The 26,790-nt window shown below is 50.6% G+C and overlaps 1 protein-coding gene across 1 annotated transcript in view; it reads right to left on the reverse strand.

Moving 5' to 3' along the window:
* Positions 1–26,790, reverse strand: part of PLXNA3 (plexin A3) — a 122,641-nt gene that overhangs the window by 42,531 nt on the left and 53,320 nt on the right. Inside the window, exons 6-9 of the mRNA XM_066580458.1 lie at positions 6,050–6,173; positions 5,783–5,936; positions 2,571–2,670; positions 186–300 (exon numbers count right to left, since the gene is read on the reverse strand). Coding sequence (XP_066436555.1) covers positions 186–300; positions 2,571–2,670; positions 5,783–5,936; positions 6,050–6,173 — 493 coding nt within the window. The remainder of the gene's footprint in view (positions 1–185; positions 301–2,570; positions 2,671–5,782; positions 5,937–6,049; positions 6,174–26,790) is intronic.

Here is a 26,790-nt window from a genome sequence, read left to right on the forward strand (position 1 = left end):
GCTGACAAGGTATACAGAGCGGGGGAGGGGAGAGGAAGAGCTACTTTATCATTAAGAATCGGAGGATCACAGGCGGTTTATATCCATTATAACAAAGCTAAAAGGAGGACGGCAGAAGAGGACGGTGTGGCACGCTTTACAAGCCCAACCCCCACCCTGGACCTGAAATACAGAGTGGTACATACTTCGGTGTTGTTGACTCGTCCCTCCAAGAAGAAGCACTCGTCGGCGTTGTGCGTGCATATATGGCGGTATTTACACCAGTGACAGGGATAAGCGCTGCTCACACAGGACAGGCACCTGCAAGACAAGCAAGATCAATCATCTTATCAAAGTACAACTCTCATCATACAGAGGAAGTCTGACTCTCCAGAGCCGGGACAACGGCCATTACACAAATCCACACACCGATTTCCTGCTAAGCTTGTTCTTATACAAAAGAAAAAAAAAAAAGAAGCACACATGCACTGTAAAGCAAGGAGGACTGAGCAGTAACCTGAGCTTCGATTTGACGGGGGTGGATGTCACACTAATGGCCCATTTTCAAGTAACAATTATTGCTCAAAATGATAACCCTTGAGTGATAATCCTTACGGCAAATGCAAAAAAATATATATGGCTGCCTGCACACGGGCAGATTTGCATTACGGAATGGGCGCCCGCCTCCGGATTCCGCAACATATACCGCCCATAGCATGCAATGGAAAAACGCTATTTTATCTACACAAGCAAAAATCGATTGCAATTTTGTGCTCACGGAGGAGAAATCGCAGCATGCCGCGATTCTTTGCGGACTCCGCGTGGACGGCTTCCACTGAAGTCAATAGAAGCCGTCCGTCCCACAGCCCTTCCGCAATGAGCATTGCAGAATATTCACGGCCTTCGCGTCATCGCCTAGCGAAAGCACAGGTATATCTGTACTGTGCATGTGCACCGGCCGGCACATCCGCAGCACAGGAGGCCGTCTGCACACGAAGACAACTGACAGGTACGCAGAGTCACCAGCCAGCACGGGGTTGGATTCCGCAGCCGGACTCTGATCCATTTATGTGCAGGCGGCCTATCGCTCACTATTTGTTTGCTTGTGGTCATCGCTGACTTTCACTCAGCATGAAAATTATGGCTGGGACCCCTGCTGATCAACTATTCATGATCTTTCCTAAGGATGGGTAATCAATAGTAAAAGGCCAGGCAACCCCTTTCTAAAGGGATATTCCCATAAACGACATTTATACCCTATTTCCAGGATAAAGGATAAATGTTGGATTGCTCCAGTGATGACGCACCCGGATGCCCCATGTGAATGAAGTAATAGTGCGCATGCTCAAGGTGCCGGTCTCTGAATGGCTTTAAGTTAACGCTACACATTACAATTTGCTGCCCACTGCCAACAGCGATGTGTCACCATATAACGTGACATGCAGGACCATCTGCAGAAATAACCGCGCGCTAATCTCCCTGCGGCCTAAATAACCCCACATCCCCTTTACTTGCTCAGCTCCCCCATTCTGAACGGATCTGCACTGGTGCTTGCACTGCTTCGCAGAATGCTAATCGCCAATCGCGGAGTCTATTTTCGGCATCTTCAGACAGTTTAGCGCCATTTACAATTCAGCAACAGAATGAGGAGCAAAAAAAAAATGCTTTGCACACAGATCGCTCCTTATTACATCTTCCTGCTTAATGCCCGATGATGCCGCCTGACTTCACACGGCCAAGTGGAAGCAATCTGGATGAATGTCAAGACCAACACGGCCCCTAAACACCGGAGACCGTCAAGGTGCGGGTCTGACACACGCATGTGCTGTCCGATGTGAGATGGATCTCAGATGCAACTCCCCCACCTCACTAATCAGCTAATAGTAAAGGCGGCTCTCATCCCGTTATGTATGCGGTCCTGGCCGGGAGCTGTGTGCAAAAGACTTGTGATCCTTTTCACACACCTGCACCCGGGTTCAAGTTTCGGCACGTTCGCTTTATAGGACGGGGAAAAGTGCATCTTATAAAGCAAAAAATATGGCAATACTGGTGGCTTGTACTGAGCGTAGTGCCACTGATCAGGCGATGGCACTTCTGCATGACTTGACCGGTGACACTGCACTCTGTACAGGGTGTCAGACCACTGGGCCACCACTGATCTAGAGATATCGCCCCTAGCACGTCTCAGAATTGTGACCACTGTGGTTGCGCCACCGTGCCACTCACTTCAATGAGCCAGCCGGAGATTGCCGAGCCCTTTTACAGCTCTGCAGCCGGCTGGTCAGTAGTTTATATGTGGTTGTCCAGCGCCGCCTCCTGTTAACAAGATGCCGGCTGTGAGCAGTTCTCCTGATGGCCATATATTAGGAAGCTGCTAGTCATGCAATTCCGCGATTGCTATATAAAGTGCCTCAGTGAACGCCTTCCCGTCCTGATAATGCTAAATGATCCGGACGACCTGCGTTCAACATGGAAGCCCTCTAGGCCTCAGATACTGGAGGTCTCCTCCGCGGGCCGTCAGATTCTCTGCAGCACTGTACTACCCGAAAAAAATCCAAACCCCCATTCCAAAAAATAACAAAACTACTTACGACTGGAGGACGCTACAATTGTAGAACACAAAGTCGGTGCTGGCAAACCTCAGGCCGGTCTCCTTAGATTTCAGATGGAGCTGGACGGTGTGCAGAGCTCCTGCAATACAGGTAGAAACCATTAGTATCAGGGGGGCGATGACAAACGGGCGGAGTTCACTGTATGATACTAAAGGGACATTTACATGGGGCGAGTATCACTCAGTACATTGAGTGATAATTGGCCAGTGTGAATGCAAAAAAATTGTTGGACCGCAGAATTAGGCTGGGTTCACATGGGGGCAGATACCCAACGGAAATCCCGCGGTTAGGCCGCAGCGAAAAAACGCGAGATTTTCGCTGGGAGAACCGCTGCTTCAAAACCCGCAGTGGTTTTGAAGCGGCCCGGCCGCTCGCTCTTCCGCTGCGTCCGGCGCTCCCATAGAGGAGAGAGCGTCCGCAGCGGGAAAAAAAAAAAAAAAGAACATGCTGCGGTCGGCAAATTCGCGCCGCAGCGGCGGCTTCTGCCGGCTTAGCCGCAGCGGATTTTCCGTCCCGTGTGGATGGCTGGCTAATCCCGGGATTAGCGGCCGCATGCGGATTTGCCGCGGCGAAATTCCACACGGAATTTCCACGGCAAATCCGCCCCGTGTGAACCCAGCCTTATTATTCCGTGTAAAAGCCCCCCGCTCATTCTATGTGAAGCGGTGAGCGAGAAGCCCGCGATCCAGCGGTGAACGCCTGTCTAAACGCTCTGCATAAGTGCTAACCAGCTTAGCGGTGACATCGTTTAGACGTCTGTTGTTCTGTTGTCCCATCCGGGACATTAATATGTATAAACACTGGGGGTTGTTAAAGAGATAGTGGAGGTGTTATCAGGGGCAACGGTTACAACTGACACAGTTATATCTGTTATATTAGTTGTCATCTTGCTGGCACAGCATATAGCATAGATATGACATGTGTACCCAGTGCAGGGAATTCCCTTGTGACCTCTCAGCCCATCAAACCCTGCACTAGGCAAACAAATGACATGCCAGAAATCATGGGATAGCAGTATGTAAATTGATCATGAAGTGGTGTTCCCGCAGGTGATGCTCAGGAACACCCGCACCTGAATAAGTTGTGAAGTTGAAGACCGGCCAGTATGCTCATGGTAAGGCAATGTGAATTATCGAACTTGGAATGAGGCATGATAGTTGGTGCCAGGCGGATGTGACGTTCCATTTCCGAAGTTGTGCGGGCATTTAGCATTCCTGGATACATGGCGTCACGTATGCACTGGCAATACGTCATAAAAGGCATTACTACAAACGGGTGCTTAATGAACGCGACCAGTAGTGGAATCAATGCCGCTATTAGTTCCTACCCCATAACCTTTGGCATGTCAGTGTAAGAATACACTTAGTTTGGAGTGTTCCTTTAAATTCTGTATGCCGTGCCAATGTCAGTAAAATGACAGCTGGCATCTGATTGGTTACTTTGGGCAAGAGCCAAACTTTTTCCTTGCACTGGTTTTTATAAATATGTCCCGAAGGGATAGAAACCACAGAGGAGGATACAACGCAGCATGGCACTGCAGACAGCAGAGAGATCCGGACAGGGTGAGCGAGGACAGAGGGAGAGGGCACGGCGGCATCACAGACGGAGGAAGAGAAGACGTGTGTGAGATTATTTTGGGAACAGCGGGGTGAGGATTAGTACAGGATGAATACGGCTGGTATAAGATAGAGTATGATTCAGCACTGATCAGCTGCACAGCGATAGCTCTGTAGTAAGGCTCCTCCATCTAGTGACCTGCACTGCGCTACCCGACCAGCAGGGGGAACCAAAGAGAAAAGCTTATTCAGCAATGAGAACGTTCTGAAACTTTTTAATACCCTATGTGCTTTGAATCTTCTCCATTTTCAAGATCTCCGCTTCTAGTCAATAAAGAAATATATTTGTACCGATATCTAGAGGATATACCGTATAGACTATCATCGCTCAGACATAATGTGTGTTAAAATTTATTTCCCATTGTTTTCCGTGGGAATTAGTGGCGTAGTTCAACTTTCTATTTTATTGACAGCAAACAGAGATCTTAAAAATGGTGAAGAATTGAAACACAAAGTATATTAGAAAGTTGGTAAAGTTTCCATCACAGACGGATTGCATTTTCAGGACATTAAAAGAAGATTGTGGGATTATTTAAACATTTTTTTGCTCTTGATGATCAACAGGTCATCAATATATGATCAGCGGGGACCCGAAACTCGGATCTCTGCTAATCAGCTGATCCCGCGGCTGCTGTCACTGCAGGCAGCTCTGTGGCCCAGGTTAGTATTAAAGGCACAGTAATTCAATGGGAGCTGTGCTGCGGTCAGCACATTCTACTTCCTGCGCTGCCCGCAGCGACAGCGACCCCAGGAATGAGCTGATCAGCACAGATCTGAGTGGCAGGTCCTCAAAGATCATATACTGCCGACCTGTCTATCATCAATATAATTTTTTTTTTAAGTAGTCCTGAAATACCCCTTTTACCGTTTATGAAGCAAAAATCCCTGAAAGGGACTTTAACCAACGATCCTATGATTGCTCACATAATACACTGCAGTAGTTCTGTACTGCAGTATATTAGCCCTGATCTTTCACAAGGCTAGCCATGGCAGACCTGGATGCAACTGTTAGGCCTCCGGTTGCCGCAGCAAACCCTCAGCACTCTGCGATTGGATTAAAGAGGGTAAATTGCATGTCAGAGCTCCCTCCCTCTGTTAACCACTTACATGCCACGATCAACATTGAGACATGCGGCATGTCAGGTGTTAACTGCTGGAATCTGAGAGTTCTCCAATCCTCGTTGCTGCTGCAGGACCTTAGTTGTCGGTTTCACAACCTTTCCTGCCTGTGTGAAGGCATCCTTAAGGGGGTTATGCCAATATGTGCAACCCCTTTGAGAATGTCAGCTGATTGGCGCCGGTCCCGCTCTTTGTACCCCTGGAAAACAGCTGATTTAGCTAAGGGAAGCTGCGGCCGGCCTGACATTGTCCCTACAGCATCTGCTGCAGTGGGAATATAATATCATCAGTCCACTGAGCAGCTGTCCATTCTGGAACATCAAGGAGGGTCTCAAGTGGGGGACCCCGCACTGTGACGTTCATATGCCCTCACAGGACATATGCCCAGAGCATGCCATCTTGGCACAACAGGTGCATTCGTGTATCCGGTTTTTTAAGAACTAAGTCCCGCCTCACCTTGTCCTCCAGTGATCCCAGGAATGTCCCGCAGTGATGGGGACGAGCACTGAATGGCTCCTTCTCCCAGTACAGCCTCGCTCTCCGCCAGGTCGCCGAACATACAGGTGACCCCAGCGGACAGATCGGGGGCGCTCTGCACCGACACATTCAGCTGTAAAGAGAAGACGACACAAAACACTGATGTAACATACAAGCAGCAGTCCTATGTAACGCCACAGACGACAAACTCAGCTCTGCAGCATCTACGTGCCGCACAAATCTTACCAGCAGTTCCGGGACGCTGACGGAGGCGTTGTTGGGCGTCACTTCCAGGCGGACACATTGACTCAGGTCATTAGTAAACCGATACGGCTCCGACGCTCGCTCACACTCGCTCTCTCGGCAGCACCTGTGTGTCAGAATTTAATGGTAGTGAACATTACCGCTATCACCTACACATAAGCCACTTGTTCTAGTCATAGGATCCCCGCTTGCTCTCTGTGAATGGAAATGTCAGAGCTAAACAGTCTGGATACACGTTACCTGCCCGATATAATGTAAATCATCAGGGCAGCGAATCCATGATACTACTGCAGCTGATGTGCTGAGCTCACAGAGGATTGTCTAGACTGGATACAACTGCAGCAAACCCTCAGCTGTGATAAGTATGCATAGGTTTTACGCCTCTGGATGGAATCAAAAATGTTCTTAAGGGTACGCTCGCATGTAGTGGAAAATCTGCGCCAAATTCTATGTCAAAATCCACATCAAATGGCGCCGATCTGCACAAAAATCTGCTAAATAGGAACGCACCCTTATCCACTGACAGCAAGCAGAGATCCTAAAAATCCCACAGGTGTAAATCAGGCGACGCCCCGCCCACCGCTGCGTAATTGTCAGGTGTAAATATCGTCTGGTGTTTGCTAGACGTGTTCTTGTTGTGCGCAGGGAACATAGCGGCGCGGCACAACACCCGTCACGTGTTCACATAAACACACCTGTACGGGAGACAGAAGCTTCACACCTGCATGCAGCGCAGCCATGAGAATCCGAGCGGATGTCACACCTTCACGCAACACGTTCGCCGCAAGAAAACCAATTATAGCTTCATGTAAACACTGAACGCCACCATGAAACATCAGACTGCAACGCCATCACTGCAGGAGACCAACCAGCAAAACACAGGCCAGAAGGATCCGTTTCATCTGTTTCTGGGAAAGCTGGGTGGAAACCAATGTGGCCCCCTTTATAATACAGGATGTAACTCAGGAGCAGGACAGGATAAGTAATGTATGTACACAGTGACTCCACCAGCAGAATAGCGAGTGCAGCTCTGGAGTATAATACAGGATGTAACTCTGGATCAGTACAGGATAAGTAATGTATGTACACAGTGACTCCACCAGCAGAATAGTGAGTGCAGCTCTGGAGTATAATACAGGATGTAACTCAGGATCAGTACAGGATAAGTAATGTATGTACACAGAGACTCCGCAAGCAGAATAGTGAGTGCAGCTCTGCAGTATAATACATGATGTAACTCGGGATCAGTACAGGATAAGTAATGTATGTACACAGTGACTCCACCAGCAGAATAGCGAGTGCAGCTCTCGAATATAATACATGATGTAACTCAGGATCAGTACAGGATAAGTAATGTATGTACACAGTGACTCCACCAGCAGAATAGTGAGTGCAGCTCTGGAGTATAATACAGGATGTAACTGGGGGTCAGGACAGGATAAGTAATGTATGTACACAGTGACTCCACCAGCAGAATAGTGAGTGCAGCTCTGGAGTATAATACAAGATGTAACTCCGGATCAGTACAGGATAAGTAATGTATGTACACAGTGACTCCACCAGCAGAATAGTGAGTGCAGCTCTGGAGTATAATACAGGATGTAACTCGGGATCAGTACAGGATAAGTAATGTATGTACACAGTGGCTCCACCAGCAGAATAGTGAGCGCAGCCCTGGAGTATAATACAGGATGTAACTCATGATCAACACAGGATAAGTAATGTATGTACACAGTGACTCCACCAGCAGAATAGTGAGTGCAGCTCTGGAGTATAATACAGGATGTAACTCGGGGTCAGGACAGGATAAGTAATGTATGTACACAGTGACTCCACCAGCAGAATAGTGAGTGCAGCTCTGGAGTATAATACAGGATGTAACTCGGGATCAGTACAGTATAAGTAATGTTTGTACACAGTGACTCCACCAGCAGAATAGTGAGTGCAGCTCTGGAGTATAATACAGGTTGTAACTCAGGATCAGTACAGGATAAGTAATGTATGTACACAATTACTCCACCAGCAGAATAGTGAGTGCAGCTCTGGAGTATAATACAGGATGTAACTCAGGAGCAGTACAGGATAAGTAATGTATGTACACAGTGACTCCACCAGCAGAATAGTGAGTGAAGCTCTGGAGTATAATACAGGATGTAACTCAACAACTATACAGGATAAGTAAAAGTATTTCCAACGTGACATATCTTCTTTTGTAGATATAATTCTGCCCCAGAACAGGACATGCGTTCTATCTATGGCTTGTTAATAATATAGTAATTATTGTAAAGATTCCACTCATTCCAACTATTCCCAACAGTAGATTCGTAGCGCAGAAAACAATCAACAATCAAATCATTTATCATTGGTGGCAATAAAAAAAAAGCACAATTGAAATTCTCCGTTGCCCGTATGACAGTAACTACGGAGTAAAACATCCATCAATGTTAAGGTTGTGTTATTACAAATGGCTGGTTGGTAGCGTGTAATTGGAGCGCCGGCGTTCCCCGTAGTGTAGGTATCTCTTGCTGCGGGTGTTTTGTACCTTCCTGGGAGCCGCTATCATCGTGTGCGAACACTTCTCTCGTATAATCAGCGCTTCCCTGATACTGATGTCACCGCTTCAGTTGGCGCCTCGGGCAACGCAACGGTTAGACACAACCCTCAGAGACACCTGTACAGACAAGATGGCGTGTAATACTCCATTGTCATTCAGCGCGCCTTCCCCACACAGTACAACCCGTCTAAATGCAGCATCCGACCGTCCACGAATAATGGAAATAGCCTCGCGTGCGAATCCTTCCTCGCATAACGTTCGGACCACAATGCAATAAAACGTATTCATGGCATTTTATGACCTTGAATTTTTGCGCTCAGCGCCCTCCATGGCGCACGGAGCTTTAAAACCTCACCCTGGCAGAGTTCACAGTGGACAAAAGAAAAGAGCGCGGTCCTAGCAGGCGGCGATGCAGCGGGCTCGGTGAACAGTTAGCCACAAAGTGCGTATAATAGTCGAAAATCGCGCCCCCCGTGTTTGCACCTCATTGTCCTCCATGCCAGCGAGCGGAAGAGCCGTGCGTATAAAGGAGTTTATTAGCACAAGGCATGCCACATATTCTAATAGGATGGCAGCCTGTGACCCCCGGATCCGTCCGGGATGAATGGTCTCCCACATAGCCCTATTGTTCCGGGCCATTTCCTGCTCCCTAGAGGAAGAATAGCTGCAGAAAGCCATAGTCATATATTACAGGAGGACGGCCGGGGTCATCGGCAGTCTAAGCAACTGCTTTAATCACCCTCCGAAGGGGGGGACAGGGGGCAAGAAGGCCAAAGTGCTGACAGGGAGGAGGGAAGGAGGGTGCCGGCGGATGGTGGGCACATGTGAGATGACGGCGCAGGAGATTTACGATCATATTAACAGCCGGGCCGTTTAATACGAGAGATGAGGACACGATATAATTATCAGGAGAGGCAGCCCGGCGATTAAGAGATTTGACCTCTGGAGTGGGAAACACTTCATCTTACTATGAATTATACCGACAGTAAAAAGTAGAAGAAGAGGGAACACGAACTATTAACCGAGATCCTTCCAGCGCCAGGATCCGTTTTCACGCCAAAGATTAAGAAAATTCTAAGCTGAGTGGTGGGAACATCAAAGGCGGCTCCTGTGGTTGGCGTTTATAACGGGCGGATTGTCCGCTGGGTGGGGTAACAGCTGTCCACTGCGCCGCTGTTCTAGCTGGCATCAGGGATTAAATATGTATAGGACGCCGGGAATAGGCGAGCGTGGGGAGAATCTGTGCTGCCCACACAGCTGCGGGGCGAGCGGCGGTCAGGCTGCATGCACATGGCCGAGGGTGAAGGAATTTTGCCTACGACTGCGATGCGTCTTGCAAGAAAAATGCATCGACTTGTCGTGCGTGTAAATACGAAATTTATGTTTAATACGAAAAAATGTATTTCCAAAAATTTTGGGGGGTAAATCGCACTTGCGCGTAAACTGCATCTGCGTATGAGTGCGCTATTTTTACTTTTGCTCCCTTAGAAAAGATTGGGCGATATCGCCCCAAGATGTAAGACACGTTGCAAATAATGGCTTCTGTTTCCATGCGAGTTTTGTGCATTACACAATGCGATAAAAATCGCCCATGTAGGTACGGCGTCAGGGATGCGTCACCGGGGATGGAAGCGCTGCGGGTTTTCCATGTAGAATTTCTGCACGAGGATGAGGAAGGATCGGGTGTGCGGTGTGGAATAATTCCACTGAAGAATTGGCGCGCGGTGTGGATTGTAAACTCCTCTAACGAGGGGTGAAAACTGCGTTCAACTACGCACCAAGTGATGCAACCGACCCGCCATGCTTGAACAGACCCTTACAGTAGAACTATCAGAGCGCTAACTTCTTACAAGCCGTGGCCAGGAAAGATTGTAATCCTATGGAACTAAACAATGAACATTCTTTCACTGACAACAAGCAGAGATCTTGAAAAATGTTATATCTGCATTAAATGCTACACAAAGAGTTGGGCTTCGAATGGTTGATGACCTTGGATGCGTAAATCCACAACAGGTCTGAAATAATCTACGAGTGAAGATCGCTTTAAGGCCGTGTGTGAGTCACCTCAGGAAGGTTCGAGCTCGATTCGCATTGGACACGTGCGCCGTCCGATACGCGTTCACACGTATATGCATGCCCTAAGTCGCTCTGGTGAGCTGGACAAGCATAGGACATGCAACGAGTATTTCCATGTAGTCCGTGTCTGCATGAAAAGACTCTTCAGTGGGTGGTGCTCATTGAATAATATGGCTGCGTTCGCTGTCTGCGTGTCATCCGTTTTTTGAAGGAACGACACACAGATGAAAAAACACTACTGTGGCGGAGGCAAACGGTGAAGATCCCCTTAAAAAAACTGCCTTGGGGCGAGTTCACACGACAAAATCCGCAGAGTCGTTTTCTGTGCAGATGCCGCTACTGAGACTGTGGCGAAACCCGCGACTTTTCTGCCACGATCCGCACGCGGTTTTAGCCCAACGGTCAAAATCTGGGTGCGAAATCTCTGATTGTGATTCAGCGCTATCCATTTGGAATCCTGACAGGAAGTAACACACAGATTTTGCCCATTGACAGGGTGCAAATCGCGTGCAGATCTGTGGCGGATTTCACCATATGACCAAAACCTTAGGCTGCTGTTAAGGCGCCGTTAAAAATACCTCAGAAAAAAAAAAAAAAATGCGCCTGGTTTTGCTGCAGCTTTTGATGCGCTTCCTGCACCAAATTGTGGCAGAAGTGCGTGCAGATTTTCCCATGTGTGGTTTTGGATACCGAATACTCCTTACCTTGATCTCCTTGTCTGGCCTTCTCATACCGTGGAGAGCAATGCATTGTGGGAGCATATCAATAAAAGGGTTTCCAGGGGCAACAAGCAAACTTTTGAAAGCAGCTTTGGATGCGACTGGAGCGTAAAACATAACAGAACTCATAAAAGACAAAATCCAAGTATTTCTAAGGATACTAAACGGCGCCATGCTGTGTACAATGGGGGTGTGTACTGGAGGCATCCCCATATTTCGCAGTCAACACCCCCACACCCACTCGGCAGGACCCCCGGGTCTGATGTTCTCCAGATGACAGGCGCTCAGGAGAGATTTTCACATATTTCCACCAAGCGTCCAGTGACGGCAGGAGAAGCTGGAATTCTGAAACTGCCGACAGCTGTAGCGCTGAGAGCGGCGGCCGGACGACTAAAGACACCTGTTGTACGCGGGAAAGATGCCAGGAAAGAAGGGTGGGGGCTCCGGCACAACAGCTAACACACGACATTTTTATTCGCCACGACTGTTCTTCTATACATTATTCTCCCCTCCGTCAGGAGACAGAACACACATGGCCGCAGAACGCAGAGATCCATAAATCACAGGGTCAAGAAGGTCATGGAAAAGCCAATCAGTTCCAGCCTCTCCGTTCCCTGCGGCGCCGCATCGTCAGACACAACTGGGCACCGCGCGCACATTGCTTCCGGGCCCTACGTATGGCGTATCGGTCAGAAGAAGCTCCCGGAATATACGCTAACCATAGGGCTCCAATTACCCAACCGAGTGTTTATGGCACAATCACACCAGGGCCGGTCATCCATTTCCGCCTCTCGGCTCAGTCCTCAACAATGTCGTAACCGCCTGATCTGAGCATCGCCGGACGGACCCTACTGACTAGAAATGGGGGGCAGCTGGCTCCAAGTATGCTGACCAACAAGACAGCGCAGCATGCTAGTATATGGATATATACGTATGAGGGCTCAATCACATCGGCGCCTTTGTCTTCCGTTCTGCGGTTTAGTCAGCAGAGAAGTAAAACCAGGAAAAAAAATTCCATTTTACTTCCCATTGATTTCAATTGAAAGTTTTTTTGCCACCAATAATGTGCGTGGTGACAAACCCCAAGTCCTCCCGCATGCCATAACCCACCTGGTACTTGCTTTACCGTAATACAGGTGGCGCCAGAGGTCTTGGCAGCTCTGCATGAACATGGAGGGCGGGGGAGGGGGAGACGTGTGTATGGGCAGCTCTATGTTGCTATACATTAGGGACCGCACATGGACAGATTCTGAATGACATGTTGTTCATGATTTGTCAATCGTAGGATAAAACGCCCCTCTGCCGAACAGTCCTGCCGCGGCCGGTCTGAGCTTCACTGATGCCATGCAGATCTGTGGTCCGGCATGAATGACTTTACAACCTACAGCTCCCGACAACAACCCCAAAAAAGGTTAGATGAAAATACACTGTGTTAAAAACACTCCGGCCCCCAGAAGAAGTTGTCGTTTTGCTGTAAAACTCGTCCTGCAGTTCCATCTCAGGCAGTTGTGGTGATTAGATGAACACCGGAGGCCCTATAAGTGGCTCCCCCTATAAGAGGCCCTCGGAGGCTCCTTGTGTGTAGTGACCTCTTCTTCCGCTTGTGTGGAGCTTGTTGACCACTAGACGCCTCTACGACGCAGAGAAGAGATGTCATCCCGTTACCAGAGTCTGAGAGGGGCGCATTATTGGGGTGTGAGAAGCTGGATGATCGTATTGATGAATTGTCTCCCACCGGGCCGTTCTGACCAGACTGTTATGGGGTGTTGGCACCAGTGGATGTGTGAGGGCACACAAGGTGACCGGGCTCAGGACGCCCCCTACAGACCACCAGTAGAGAGGAGCATCTGACCAGTCTGTTAGGAGGTGTTGGGACCAGTGGATGTGTGATGGCACACAAGGTGACCGGGCTCAGGACGCCCCCTACAGACAGACCACCAGTAGAGAGGAGCATCTGATCACCCGACAAGCAGGAGTAGCTCTAACTGTTTCGTTCTCCGCCATCATTACACCCCGGTGTCTGTCAAAACCATTTCCAGGCACTTGGCTTAAGGATATTTGGTCGTCTCACGGTCCCCATTACATGTACGGCCTTTGACACCCAGCCTTCCCCTCAGTTTGCAGTGGTGTCATGAACGATGAAACTGGACGCTACGGAGTGGAACCAGGTCGTCTTAAGCGATGAATCCAGGTTTAGTTTGGGCGCTGACGACGGCCGTGTTTGTGTCTGGAGAACTCGGGGGGAGCGCCTCAATCCTGCCTTTGGTGTGGGTCAGCACACTGCCCCCTGCTGGTGTGATGGTCTGGGGGCCCATCGCTTACAACAGTTGGTCCCCCCTAGTGGTGGTACGAGGGACAATGACAGCTCAGCGATATGTTCAGGACGTCCTGCAGCCACATGTGTTCCTCTCATGGCGGCTTCCAGCAGGATAATGCTCGGCCGCACACACAAGGGGGTCACAGGAGCCCCCACAACATTGTCACACTAATGTGGCTGCCCGCTGAGCAGATTTATCACCAAGAGAACATGTATGGAACCATCATGGCGCCAACTGTGAGAGCCTACGAGTTTCCACCATTTAAAGGCTCGATTACAGCAAATGTGAAGCGATATGCCGCGGGAAACCATACAGAAGCTGTATGCCTGCCGTATCACATCTTGTATCCAAGTTAGAGGCAGTACAACAGGGTACTAGAGCCTCCATGCCCACCTGTATCACATCTTGTATCCAAGTTAGAAGCGGTACAACAGGGTACTAGAGCCTCCATGCCCACCTGTATCACATCTTGTATCCAAGCTAGAGGCGGTACAACAGGGTACTAGAGCCTCCATGCCCGCTGTATCACATCTTGTATCCAAGCTAGAGGCGGTACAACAGGGTACTAGAGCTTCCATGCCCGCCTGTATCACATCTTGTATCCAAGCTAGAGGCGGTACAACAGGGTACTAGAGCCTCCATGCCTGCCGTATCACATCTTGTATCCAAGTTAGAGGCAGTACAACAGGGTACTAGAGCCTCCATGCCCACCTGTATCACATCTTGTATCCAAGTTAGAAGCGGTACAACAGGGTACTAGAGCCTCCATGCCCACCTGTATCACATCTTGTATCCAAGCTAGAGGCGGTACAACAGGGTACTAGAGCCTCCATGCCCGCTGTATCACATCTTGTATCCAAGCTAGAGGCGGTACAACAGGGTACTAGAGCTTCCATGCCCGCCTGTATCACATCTTGTATCCAAGCTAGAGGCGGTACAACAGGGTACTAGAGCCGCCCTACAAGGGGTCGGTTCTCCACAATAAATGATGCTTTTGCTCTGTTATTATCACTTATAACAACGTTACAATCACACAGAGAAAGTGTCATGCCATCCGACAACTTCTAGGGGAGGGATTGTACTGACAATGAGTGTAGTAGTCAGATATCTGGCATCTGTCATTGAAATGCGTGGTTGGTCAGCAGATAACGGCCTTCTTTGGCTGCCCACAATAGGCACATCCTGCTGTAGTAAATTTATTTACGGCCCTATTGTTTGAGTTTTCCTAATAATGTAGTATGACAGACAAGACACGGATCCAGGGTACAAAGAGTTAATGGCAGAGTTGTGAGAGGCGGTTTGAAGATGGGAGTACTACTGAGCGATGGCGCTCCGGAGGAGGGCTCATTAGTGCCAGAGCAGTCACAGAGCGCTTTGACATTTCAGGGGAAAAAAAATGAAAAAAAAAAATCATGGAGATGTCAAAAAGTGGCTGTCAGCGCCAAGCTGGAGGCAGAGTGGCTGTCACACCGCTGCCTGCCACTACTCTCACACATCTACCACTGCGAGGAGGTGACAGGGACATCAGCACACGGGAACCTGTCAAGTGGACGGGAAGAATGGGGCTGATGTCAGAGGGCGAGCTCCTCGCCAGGACAAGGCGGTAACAGACTGATAGAAGACAATGGAAGTGGGGAAGGAGCGGAGAGGAGATGATGGGGGTATCAGGGGAAGGAGCGGAGATGATGGGGGTATCGGAGGAAGGAGCGGAGAGGAGATGATGGGAGTATCGGAGGAAGGAGAGGCGATGATGGGGGTATCGGAGGAAGGAGAGGAGATGATGGGGGTATCGGAGGAAGGAGAGGAGATGATGGGGGTATCGGAGGAAGGAGAGGAGATGATGGGGGTATCGGAGGAAGGAGAGGAGATGATGGGGGTATCGGAGGAAGGAGAGGAGATGATGGGGGTATCGGAGGAAGGAGAGGAGATGATGGGGGCATCGGAGGAAGGAGAGGAGATGATGGGGGCATCGGAGGAAGGAGAGGAGATGATGGGGGCATCGGAGGAAGGAGAGGAGATGATGGGGGCATCGGAGGAAGGAGAGGAGATGATGGGGGCATCGGAGGAAGGAGAGGAGATGATGGGGGCATCGGAGGAAGGAGAGGAGATGATGGGGGCATCGGAGGAAGGAGAGGAGATGATGGGGGCATCGGAGGAAGGAGAGGAGATGATGGGGGCATCGGAGGAAGGAGAGGAGATGATGGGGGCATCGGAGGAAGGAGAGGAGATGATGGGGGCATCGGAGGAAGGAGAGGAGATGATGGGGGCATCGGAGGAAGGAGAGGAGATGATGGGGGCATCGGAGGAAGGAGAGGAGATGATGGGGGCATCGGAGGAAGGAGAGGAGATGATGGGGGCATCGGAGGAAGGAGAGGAGATGATGGGGGCATCGGAGGAAGGAGAGGAGATGATGGGGGCATCGGAGGAAGGAGAGGAGATGATGGGGGCATCGGAGGAAGGAGAGGAGATGATGGGGGCATCGGAGGAAGGAGAGGAGATGATGGGGGCATCGGAGGAAGGAGAGGAGATGATGGGGGCATCGGAGGAAGGAGAGGAGATGATGGGGGCATCGGAGGAAGGAGAGGAGATGATGGGGGCATCGGAGGAAGGAGAGGAGATGATGGGGGCATCGGAGGAAGGAGAGGAGATGATGGGGGCATCGGAGGAAGGAGAGGAGATGATGGGGGCATCGGAGGAAGGAGAGGAGATGATGGGGGCATCGGAGGAAGGAGAGGAGATGATGGGGGCATCGGAGGAAGGAGAGGAGATGATGGGGTATTGGAGGAAGGAGAGGAGATGATGGGGTATCGGAGGAAGGAGATTATGGGGGTATTGGAGAAAGGAGCGGAGAAGAGATGATGGGGGTATCAGGGGAAGGAGCGGAAAGGAGATGATGGGGGTATCAGAAGAAGGAGAGGAGATGATGGGGGTATCGGAGGAAGGAGCGGAGAGGAGATGATGGGGGTATCGGAGGAAGGAGCGGAGAGGAGATGATGGGGGTATCGGAGGATGGAGCGGAGAGGAGACGATGGGGGTATCGGAGGATGGAGCGGAGAGGAGATGATGGGGGTATCGGAGGATGGAGCGGAGAGGAGATGATGGGGGTATCGGAGGAAGGAGCGGAGAGGAGATGATGGGGGTATCGGAGGAAGGAGCGGAGAGGAGATGATGGGGGTATCGGAGGAAGGAGCGGAGAAGAGATGATGGGGGTATCGGAGGAAGGAGCAGAGAAGAGATGATGGGGGTATCGGAGGAAGGAGCAGAGAAGAGATGATGGGGGTATCGGAGGAAGGAGCAGAGAAGAGATGATGAGGGTATCGGAGGAAGGAGCGGAGAAGAGATGATGGGGGTATTGGAGGAAGGAGCGGAGAAGAGATAGTGGGGGTATTGGAGGAAGGAGCAGAGAAGAGATGATGCAGGTATTGGAGGATGGAGTGGAGAAGAGATGATGGGGGTATCGGAGGAAGGAGCGGAGAGGAGATAATGGGAGTATCGGAGGAAGGAGAGAAGATGATGGGAGTATCGGAGGAAGGAGAGAAGATGATGGGAGTATCGGAGGAAGAAGAGGGGATGATGGGAGCATTATTGGAAGAAGCGGAGAGATGATGGAGGTATCAGAGGAAGGAACGGAGAGGAGATGATGGGGGTATTGGAGAAAAAGTGGAGAGGAGATGATGGTGGTATTGGAGAAAGGAGAGAAGATGATGGGAGCATTGGAGGGAGGAGAAGAGATGATGGGGGTATCGGAGGAAGAAGAGGAGATGATGGGGGTATCGGAGGAAGAAGAGGAGATGATGGGGGTATCGGAGGAAGAAGAGGAGATGATGGGGGTATCGGAGGAAGAAGAGGAGATGATGGGGGTATCGGAGGAAGAAGAGGAGATGATGGGGGTATCGGAGGAAGAAGAGGAGATGATGGGGGTATCGGAGGAAGAAGAGGAGATGATGGGGGTATCGGAGGAAGAAGAGGAGATGATGGGGGTATCGGAGGAAGAAGAGGAGATGATGGGGGTATCGGAGGAAGAAGCAGAGAGGAGATGATGGGGGTATCGGAGGAAGAAGCAGAGAGGAGATGATGGGAGTATCAGAGGAAGACGCGGAGAGGAGATGATGGGGTAGTGGAGGAACAGGATAAGCCTGGACAGTCACCTTGATGCTACTTCTATATATTTTTATTTCATTCTGTAGTCTTGTAATTATATTTCTACATCTGTTTCTCCCACGTCGTCATTTAAGACCTCTGGGGGTCATTCACATTGTCTTTTTTTTCTTATTTCACACTTTCCCACTGTAGCTGCAGCATCCATATTAGTCCCAGTTACAGGGAAAACATCCGCTTATAGTGACAATAGTCACTGGCAGAGCTGGTCGAAAAGCATCATAAATGTGGTGTAAATAAGGTTAGCGTTTTTTTTGCACAGAACGCATCAGAAAATGGGCGAAATCTCAACAGTAAATCTGCCCCCAAATCATACATCAGTTTTTACAACGACAAACAAAACGCGTAAAAGAAGAACCGCAGCGCGTACGACACGGACCAATTTGAGTTCAAGACTTGCCAAATCAATTCAATGGGGTGCAAAGAAAAAAAATTGGGGACGAATGCCTTTTTTCTTTTCTTTTTGCAGATGTGAAAACAGGCAACACCCTTACGTTAAAAAATGGACCTACGGACCGCAAACAGATCTCTTTTTGGACGCAACGCTGCCAAGTTTGTTTCCGCTCGTGTGCCTTTGACCCAAGGCTGTCCATAATACATCCAACGACTGTGGGATGAATCATTTGTCCGACAGGTTTTTTTTCCCGGTTGCCCCGTACGCATGAATGTTTGTGTGTTCAGGGTGGTAAGCCGATGGTAAACAGCTCTGCTGGCCGCTTATCTCCAGAGAAAAAATAAAACTCGGCATTGAAATTCAATGTCCCCGATCCTTCTTTCCGCTGACATCAACCTAACGGAAAAGTTGAGCCACCCCCATACGCATCGGAGTCTCGTCCGGCTCAGCCATTATCAGCGGGTTTGGACTACTAATGTTATGGGGGCCTCAAGGCACATTTTCCCTAAATGTATAAAAATAATAAGAATTCGCCCTCTGTTTCTGGGAAAGCTGAGTGATAAGTAATATGACCGCCATTACTGCCTCCATGAGGGTTGTCCTCCAGTTCCCCTGATTGGTAAATTCATCTAGTTTTGCAGTGATAAAACTATATATCTAAGTGTGCAGGAGTCTAGGAAAGATGGGTGCCGCAGGGATCCGCTTTTTTGGACCAGCCAAATATTTCAATCTTCCCACTGACACTGGAAAGAGCGAAGTACCTCATTTCATCAGGCAGATTTGCTATCCAGGGCTAGAGAAAAGCTGTGTACGCCATTCATACTGAGAGTCACCCAACTTTCCCAGACACTGATAGAATAAGTAGCTGTAACAGGGACCCCTCTAGGATCACTGAAGCGCTGCAGGACGTGGAAGCTTTTCTCATCGGTCTCCCCCCAAAAATCGACCAAGGCGGATGAATGTGAACAGTCAGAATCCAACAGGCCACGGCAAGTAAGACGCTCACACAATGCCCCATACACAATACTGCAGCCGTGGGCAGAGACCCCCTGAAATGTATGCAATCCCCCATGTCGCCCGTAGTCCCCTACAAAGGCCGCATTGTTGCACTGGGATCTGGAGGTTTTCTATTACAATGGGGGACGTGGGCTCGTGTGCGATACGAGGGCCGAGCCCAAAGAACCCGGGTGCAGCGGAAAATGTGCATTTGCTCGACAGCAGAAGGTGACGATGGCCTTGAGGGGACTTTGTCACACAGCTGTGTGTGCGGACCCTCCCCGGTCACATACTGAGCACATCCAGTGGATCAGACTTCTCCAAACAGGATTTGTGCCCCTCCTAATAGGATTAGAAGTGTGGAGCTGGCTGATAATCCAGACCCTCATCGCAGCACCACATCTGAGGGATGGAATAGTGAGCGGGGGCATGAAAACCACGGGGAGAGATCCGCCCTGCGTCCTCCGAGACCGCCGCGCTACACCGAGGACAAACGGAGGCAGAAAGAAGGACTGACCAAAGCATCTGAGCGAGAGGACAGGACGGCCATATAATACCTGTACATGAGGAACGCTCATACCTACTGCTGGAGAGACCGTCCGCACAGATACATCTCATTAGGGTCCACAGGTGGTCTTAGACCGTCCGCACAGAGACATCTCATTAGGGTTCACAGGTGTTCTTAGACCGTCCACACAGACATCCCATTAGAGTCCATAGGTGGTCTTAGACCATCCGCACAGAGACATCTCACATATTAGAGTCCACGGATGTTCTTAGACCGTCCGTGTAGAAGAGTTCAGTACGGCTATCAAGCCCGAGCTACGAGGGGATTTCTAGTAGTGCGATCATAGTACGGCCCGCTCTACAGCCTGCGGACATACAGGTATATAACAGTATGCCACAGCACAGGTGAAACCCCGCGGCCACACTACACCCGCCCGCCGCCACACTACACCCGCCCGCCCGCGGCCACACTACACCCGCCCGCCCGCGGCCACACTACACCCGCCCGCCCGCGGCCACACTACACCCGCCCGCCCGCGGCCACACTACACCCGCCCGCCCGCGGCCACACTACACCCGCCCGCCCGCGGCCACACTACTCCCGCCCGCCCGCGGCCACACTACACCCGCCCGCCCGCGGCCACACTACACCCGCCCGCCCGCGGCCACACTACACCCGCCCGCCCGCGCCCACACTACACCCGCCCGCCCGCGCCCACACTACACCCGCCCGCCCGCGCCCACACTACACCCGCCCGCCCGCGCCCACACTACACCCGCCCGCCCGCGCCCACACTACACCCGCGTCAAATCAGCAATAAAGTTCAGCTGTGGATTTGCTTGCAGATCAGCATGTGGATTTGGCCCCAGTCAATGGTTCAAAGTCGCCCGTCCAACGTGCTCTGTGCCAACTCTTTTCCAAGATGGATTTCAAATTCTGTCTGTGGAACTACAACATGGATTGCCACAGCATTCAATTGAAGGCGAAAAAGGAATGGATTCTGATGTGGATTTTGGTGAATATACGTTGTGTGAACAGGGGCAGAAGAGACTACCTGCACTTTTATTTCATAGCGCTCCTGCTCCATTGGCTGCTTTAGTCTCCTTCCGCCAGCTGAAAATGGCCCCATATAGCGCTATGAAGTGAAAGTGCAGGTAGTCTTAGTGCTTAGTAGCCCTGCCGATCAGCTGATTGAAGTGATAGCAGCGCTCAGGCGAGCACCACCGTCACTTCAGTCCATACCAGGCACCGAGCAGTATATTATATAGCGGCTGTGATGGGTATTAAATGGGACCACGTTGCTCTTAGGCCATGTGACAGATGAACGTGACGTCACGGGCCTGAGAAGCCCCTGCAACGCTGACCATAGCGCTGCTACCTCTTCCATCAGCTGATTGGGATCCCGAGCGGTGGACTCCAACTAATTATTGATTAATTATTGATTACCTATCCCGAGGATAGCTTATAAAAAGTGAAATCCCGCAAAAAAAAAAGTTTGCGTATTTTGCGCCGTTCACTGGAAAGCAAGTCTAGATCCTGAAAACGGTGAGGAACTGGAACAGAGAGTACATTAAAAAGTCGCCAACCTTCTCATTATACAGTGAGAAAGGTTCATTTGATGAGGAGCTTGCAGGTATGGCACTTATCATCCAATGCTAATGGGTGCCAACATCTCAGTTGTGCTGCCAATGCCAATTAATGACATAAGGATCTGCAACAGCGAGGAGATAACCCATAAGAGTGGCACACAGAACACTTACTGTCCCCTACATGCGGGGGGGTATGTAAGGACTGCACTGTATATACGGCATTAGGTATAATTAGACTGCTGATCAGCTCTGTATTACGTCAGCCACCATCGACCTCATCTAGGAGACAGTCTGGGCAGATACTGGGCCATTACAGAAGTGTATGAGATTTAGCAGGCGTTCCCGGGGGACAACACTCACACAGACCCCACTATCTGCAGCATTACCGCCCCTAGGAGACGGCCGATCGAGCCATTTCCCCGGGACCTCGCTCACTTCACCAGCTGTCCCCCTTTTTAAAAGCACTCTTTGAAAATCAGACTTGGCCGAGAGCAGACAGCCCGAGCGTCTCATAAAAAGACATCAAACAGCGGTCTCTTCCCCGGCTCTCCGAGACATGAGTGACACGAGACAAGCCTGCGTGGCATTTGACAAGCCTGGCACAGAGAGCAGGTGTAATGACCCCGCCAGGCCGTTGTACTTGTTTATGCCACTACAAGAATCCTTGGCATTGCCAAGGGCAGATGTGAGAATTGGGGCCAAGTCTATGACAGGAGGGGGAGCTGCGGCTCAGTGGGTGGCATATTGTTTGCATGTTTTGGGCACACGCATAAAAGAAAAATGGCTGGGGGGAAGAATTCTTCAATATCTGGGGGTGGGGGATGTTTATAGGAGATGATGAGCATGGCACATACCGAGGGGTTGACCTTTTTTGTACATAAGCCGTATTTACCGTAAAGTAGAAAGTGATGGGAGAAAGCAGAGAACTAGTCAGAGTGACGCCTCCTGCCCGCAGGGCACAAAGAGAAGTTGGGACATCACACACACACAGCGTGCCAGGCTGCTGCTGGAAAGCGGACACAAAAACCTGCACTACATTCTCTGGTATTTCAAGCAGAGCAAGATAACAGACTAGACAGCTCTGTAGAACTACAAGTCCCAACAGGCACTGTCCGTCAAAGCTGTACGACAGCTGCAGAGCTAGAGCCGGCAATAGAGTATATACCCGGGATTGATGGGGAAGTGGGCATGAATGGGTGAGGGGCGTTCCAGTCTGAATAGTTCCCCACTGACGCAGACATAACACGTGTAATGACGAGATGTGCTTCCTGCCAAGCGGTAAAAAAACGCAAGTAATTTTACTGCGAATTGCCACAATTTAAACGGGCTTCACATTTTTTGCAGGGCAGCTTGCCATGCAGCAAGAACTGCACCGTATGAACGAACCCTTAGGCTATATTCACACGAGCGCGAATCTCGCACAAATTCTGTGCGTTGCTGGACGGGACGCGCAAATATGAAGTCCATTCTTTTGAATGGAGTCCTACACATGAGCGATGATGCGAGGTGGGGGGGGGGGGGGGGGAAATCGCTGCAGGTCCTATTTTTCGTGTCCCTCAGAAAGCATTTCCCATTGTTTTCAATGGGACAGTTAAACACACTGCATGCCGTGGGATGTGTGAGGTTTACCATCGAACCATCGCCGGAGGGTCGGAGCTTCAGAGAAGCGATGCGAAGCACTTTATTTCATTCTAAAACGCCTCGCGTCCACGGGTAAAACGCAGGAGGACAAGCGCGATATCGGGCTGGGTTTCGTGGCCCGATAACTTTCACACGAGCGAGTGCGGTAAGAGTAAAAACTTTTTTGTCCCGTGCTGCCACCTGCCCATGCCGAGGGCACACACAGGGTTAAGGCGCCGGCTGAGCTCTGCTATGTGGGATGTGTGACGGGACTAGTCTGGAGAATCTCTCTTCTCACCTGGGAACACACAACTGTTAAATCCATCGGGTGGGGGAGGGGAACACAATACTTCCTGCTTGTTAAATCCCCGCCAGGAAAGAGAGAAACAGACACCCAGACACACATCAATCCCGCTGCACTGACAGCCCTGCTGTCCGCTCTACCCCGACCCGCCCGCAGCGGCTGCACCGACAGCCCGACCCGCCCGCAGCGGCTGCACCGACAGCCCGACCCGCCCGCAGCGGCTGCACCGACAGCCCGACCCGCCCGCAGCGGCTGCACCGACAGCCCAACCCGCCCGCAGCGGCTGCACCGACAGCCCAACCCGCCCGCAGCGGCTGCACCGACAGCCCAACCCGCCCGCAGCGGCTGCACCGACAGCCCAACCCGCCCGCAGCGGCTGCACCGACAGCCCAACCCGCCCGCAGCGGCTGCACCGACAGCCCAACCCGCCCGCAGCGGCTGCACCGACAGCCCAACCCGCCCGCAGCGGCTGCACCGACAGCCCAACCCGCCCGCAGCGGCTGCACCGACAGCCCGACCCGCCCGCAGCGGCTGCACCGACAGCCCGACCCGCCCGCAGCGGCTGCACCGACAGCCCGACCCGCCCGCAGCGGCTGCACCGACAGCCCGACCCGCCCGCAGCGGCTGCACCGACAGCCCGACCCGCCCGCAGCGGCTGCACCGACAGCCCGACCCGTCCGCAGCGGCTGCACCGACAGCCCGACCCGTCCGCAGCGGCTGCACCGACAGCCCGACCCGTCCGCAGCGGCTGCACCGACAGCCCGACCCGTCCGCAGCGGCTGCACCGACAGCCCGACCCGTCCGCAGCGGCTGCACCGACAGCCCGACCCGTCCGCAGCGGCTGCACCGACAGCCCGACCCGTCCGCAGCGGCTGCACCGACAGCCCGACCCGTCCGCAGCGGCTGCACAAGATGGGGAATCAGCATTGGGTTCCTAGAACGGAAAATCCACAAGCTGATTTTGCCCAACAGCGCAAATACTGCGCCAGGATCTGCAGTGATTCCGCCATGTCTATGTTCCCTCACTGTCTGACATAACAGGCACCGGCTTGCAGCTGAGACTCCAAGCAGCCACGGCTGCCAAGAGCCACGTGAACTTGCCGATCTTATCACGCTTCCACTGGCAACCACGGCTGGGTGGACTCGCAGCTGCAAGCCGGTATCTATTACATAGGAGCGGATTCCTGGGCCACTCTCACACATCCGTTATTTACCACACTTACCGCAGCGTTTTGAACGCTCCCAATGATTTCAATGGGGCCTCACAGGCATGCCCACGAATGCGGTGCTTTCTAGCGCAGCGATTTTCGAGCCATGTCTACTCTAATTTACCTCCTCACCCATCACAATGATGGAATGCATTAAAAAACGCTGTTGGAAAACTGCATTATGACGAGCTGGTTTTTTTAAATGACGTGTTTTTTTCTGCTGTTTTTCGATTCCTATAGGCACGTCTGTGGGGAAAAGTTACGGAAAATGAAAATGCCAAACCCCGAGCGTGCTACTAAAATAATCTCACCAACGCCAAACACACAAATGCTCTGTTTATAACGCATCTTATATCTCACTATAGACTTTAAAGGGGTTAATACTATGGATGACGTATCCTCAGGATGGGTCATCAATAGTTAATGGGCTGGGGTTTGCTTCTTGGAACTCCAGCCGATCAGCTGATAGAGCGCCTGCTGTTAGCGCTGTAACACACGGGTATGGAGCGGAGGCCGCTGCTCCGCCCCATGTAGTTGCGTCTCTTGTAACTGTAAACATTTTTTGCAAATGTTTATTTTTTCCCATTATTTTCAATGTCATATATGAAAAATCGTAAAATCCTGCAGTTTTCACACTGACCACTAAGCCTAATAATAGTTGAGACTTTGTGATCTGTAGAGAAAACTTTTCAGCGACCATCTCATTATCACAGGCAGGATTACACTGAAAACTGACACCTAGCGTGTTTCCCTAAAAAATAAGACAGGGTCTTATATTAATTTTTGCTGCAAAAGATGTGCTAGGGCTTATTTTCAGGGGGTGTCTTCTTTTGACGCAAGTCACTTGCCCAGCAAACTCGGTCCAGGTCCTTACCTGCTGCTCTCCAGAACCCCGGTGAGGTTCCTGTAGTCCTCGGCTGCCCACACAGGATCACGTCCTGGTTAAGGGATTCATTTATCCAACTTCCACTAAGCAATGGCTGTGATTGGTTCTTCGGGTGCTGCACTGATGAGTCTCGGCTCAGCCAATCACAGGAATGTGTTTGTGGACACAGGATTTATGTATCCCGTAACCAGAAAGTGATCCTGTGTGGGTTGCCGAGGGCTGCGGAAACTGCACCAGGGCTTGAGCAGCGGAAAAGCATCTGAACCAAGCCTGCCTGGTGACTTGGCTGACCCGACATGCACCTAAGGCATTCCTATTACCTTTTTTAAGAACTAACTAGGGCTTATTTTCAGGATAAGGCTTATATTTTAAACCTCCGTGAAAATCCTGGGGGGGGGGAAATCATGCTAGGGCTTATTTTCAGGGTAGATCTTATTTTTGGGGAATCAATGTATATAGATAACACGGGATCCACCCTTTACAATAGGTGATAGTCACATATCACCTCCTTTCACTCCCTGCACAATGACCTCTGCACAGGTCACAGAGCATGCCCACAACACACTCTCATAGAAGTCACTACGTCAGCTCCTCCTGTCCATTGTGTCTATGGCCCTTGAGGCTGCTGTAAAGCATTTCTCTAAATGCTGTTAACTGCTGCTCCAGCAAGATGGTCGCCCCCGTAGTCATGTACAGCAAATAAAAATTAAAAAAGAACTACAATCAGAAAACTAAAAACAGATTAGAAAAGTGGAAAATGTTTTACTGTCTGGTTTTAAATTCTTTTAAAAAAAAATTACATATATTATATGATCTATTCCCTTTAAAGGACCGTTTTAGAAAATGCTCCACACTTCTGCATAAAAACCTGCGCTTCTGGATGAAACCCAAATTTCAAGACAGTTTCCAATACAGTATCCGAGCAGAAATAATCATTTTGCATGCATCAACCATGTGGCGCAAAAAGAAAAATCCCATTTCTAAATCCGCTTCTTCATGTGAATTGATGTACCAAAAAATTAAATAAAATGATGAACACATGATAAAACGAAATGGGTCTCATTTAAATAAACAGCAATCTTCCAAATGTATGAAATGTAAAAGCCCTGAACGCAATCACGCCGCGCACAAAACCTCCTTGTTTACTTTTCCCCCCTTCTGAATTTGTATGTCACAACTAATCATCCAGATTGCCAAGCAACTGAACAATCATCTTCTTTCACAGGCAGAAGTTGGGAGGGGAAAAAAAAAAATTTACGGAAGCGACAAACCATTAACAGAATGTGTTACTTAGGGGGGAAAGAACACAACATATTGTCTAGGATGGCGTTTTGTTTCTGAAAACGCGGAGTCTTGGCTCTCTGGAAAAGTCATCGGCGGAGCCAAGACAACA

This window comes from Eleutherodactylus coqui, chromosome 10, assembly GCF_035609145.1.
Source record: "Eleutherodactylus coqui strain aEleCoq1 chromosome 10, aEleCoq1.hap1, whole genome shotgun sequence".
Taxonomy (NCBI): Eukaryota; Metazoa; Chordata; class Amphibia; order Anura; family Eleutherodactylidae; genus Eleutherodactylus; species Eleutherodactylus coqui.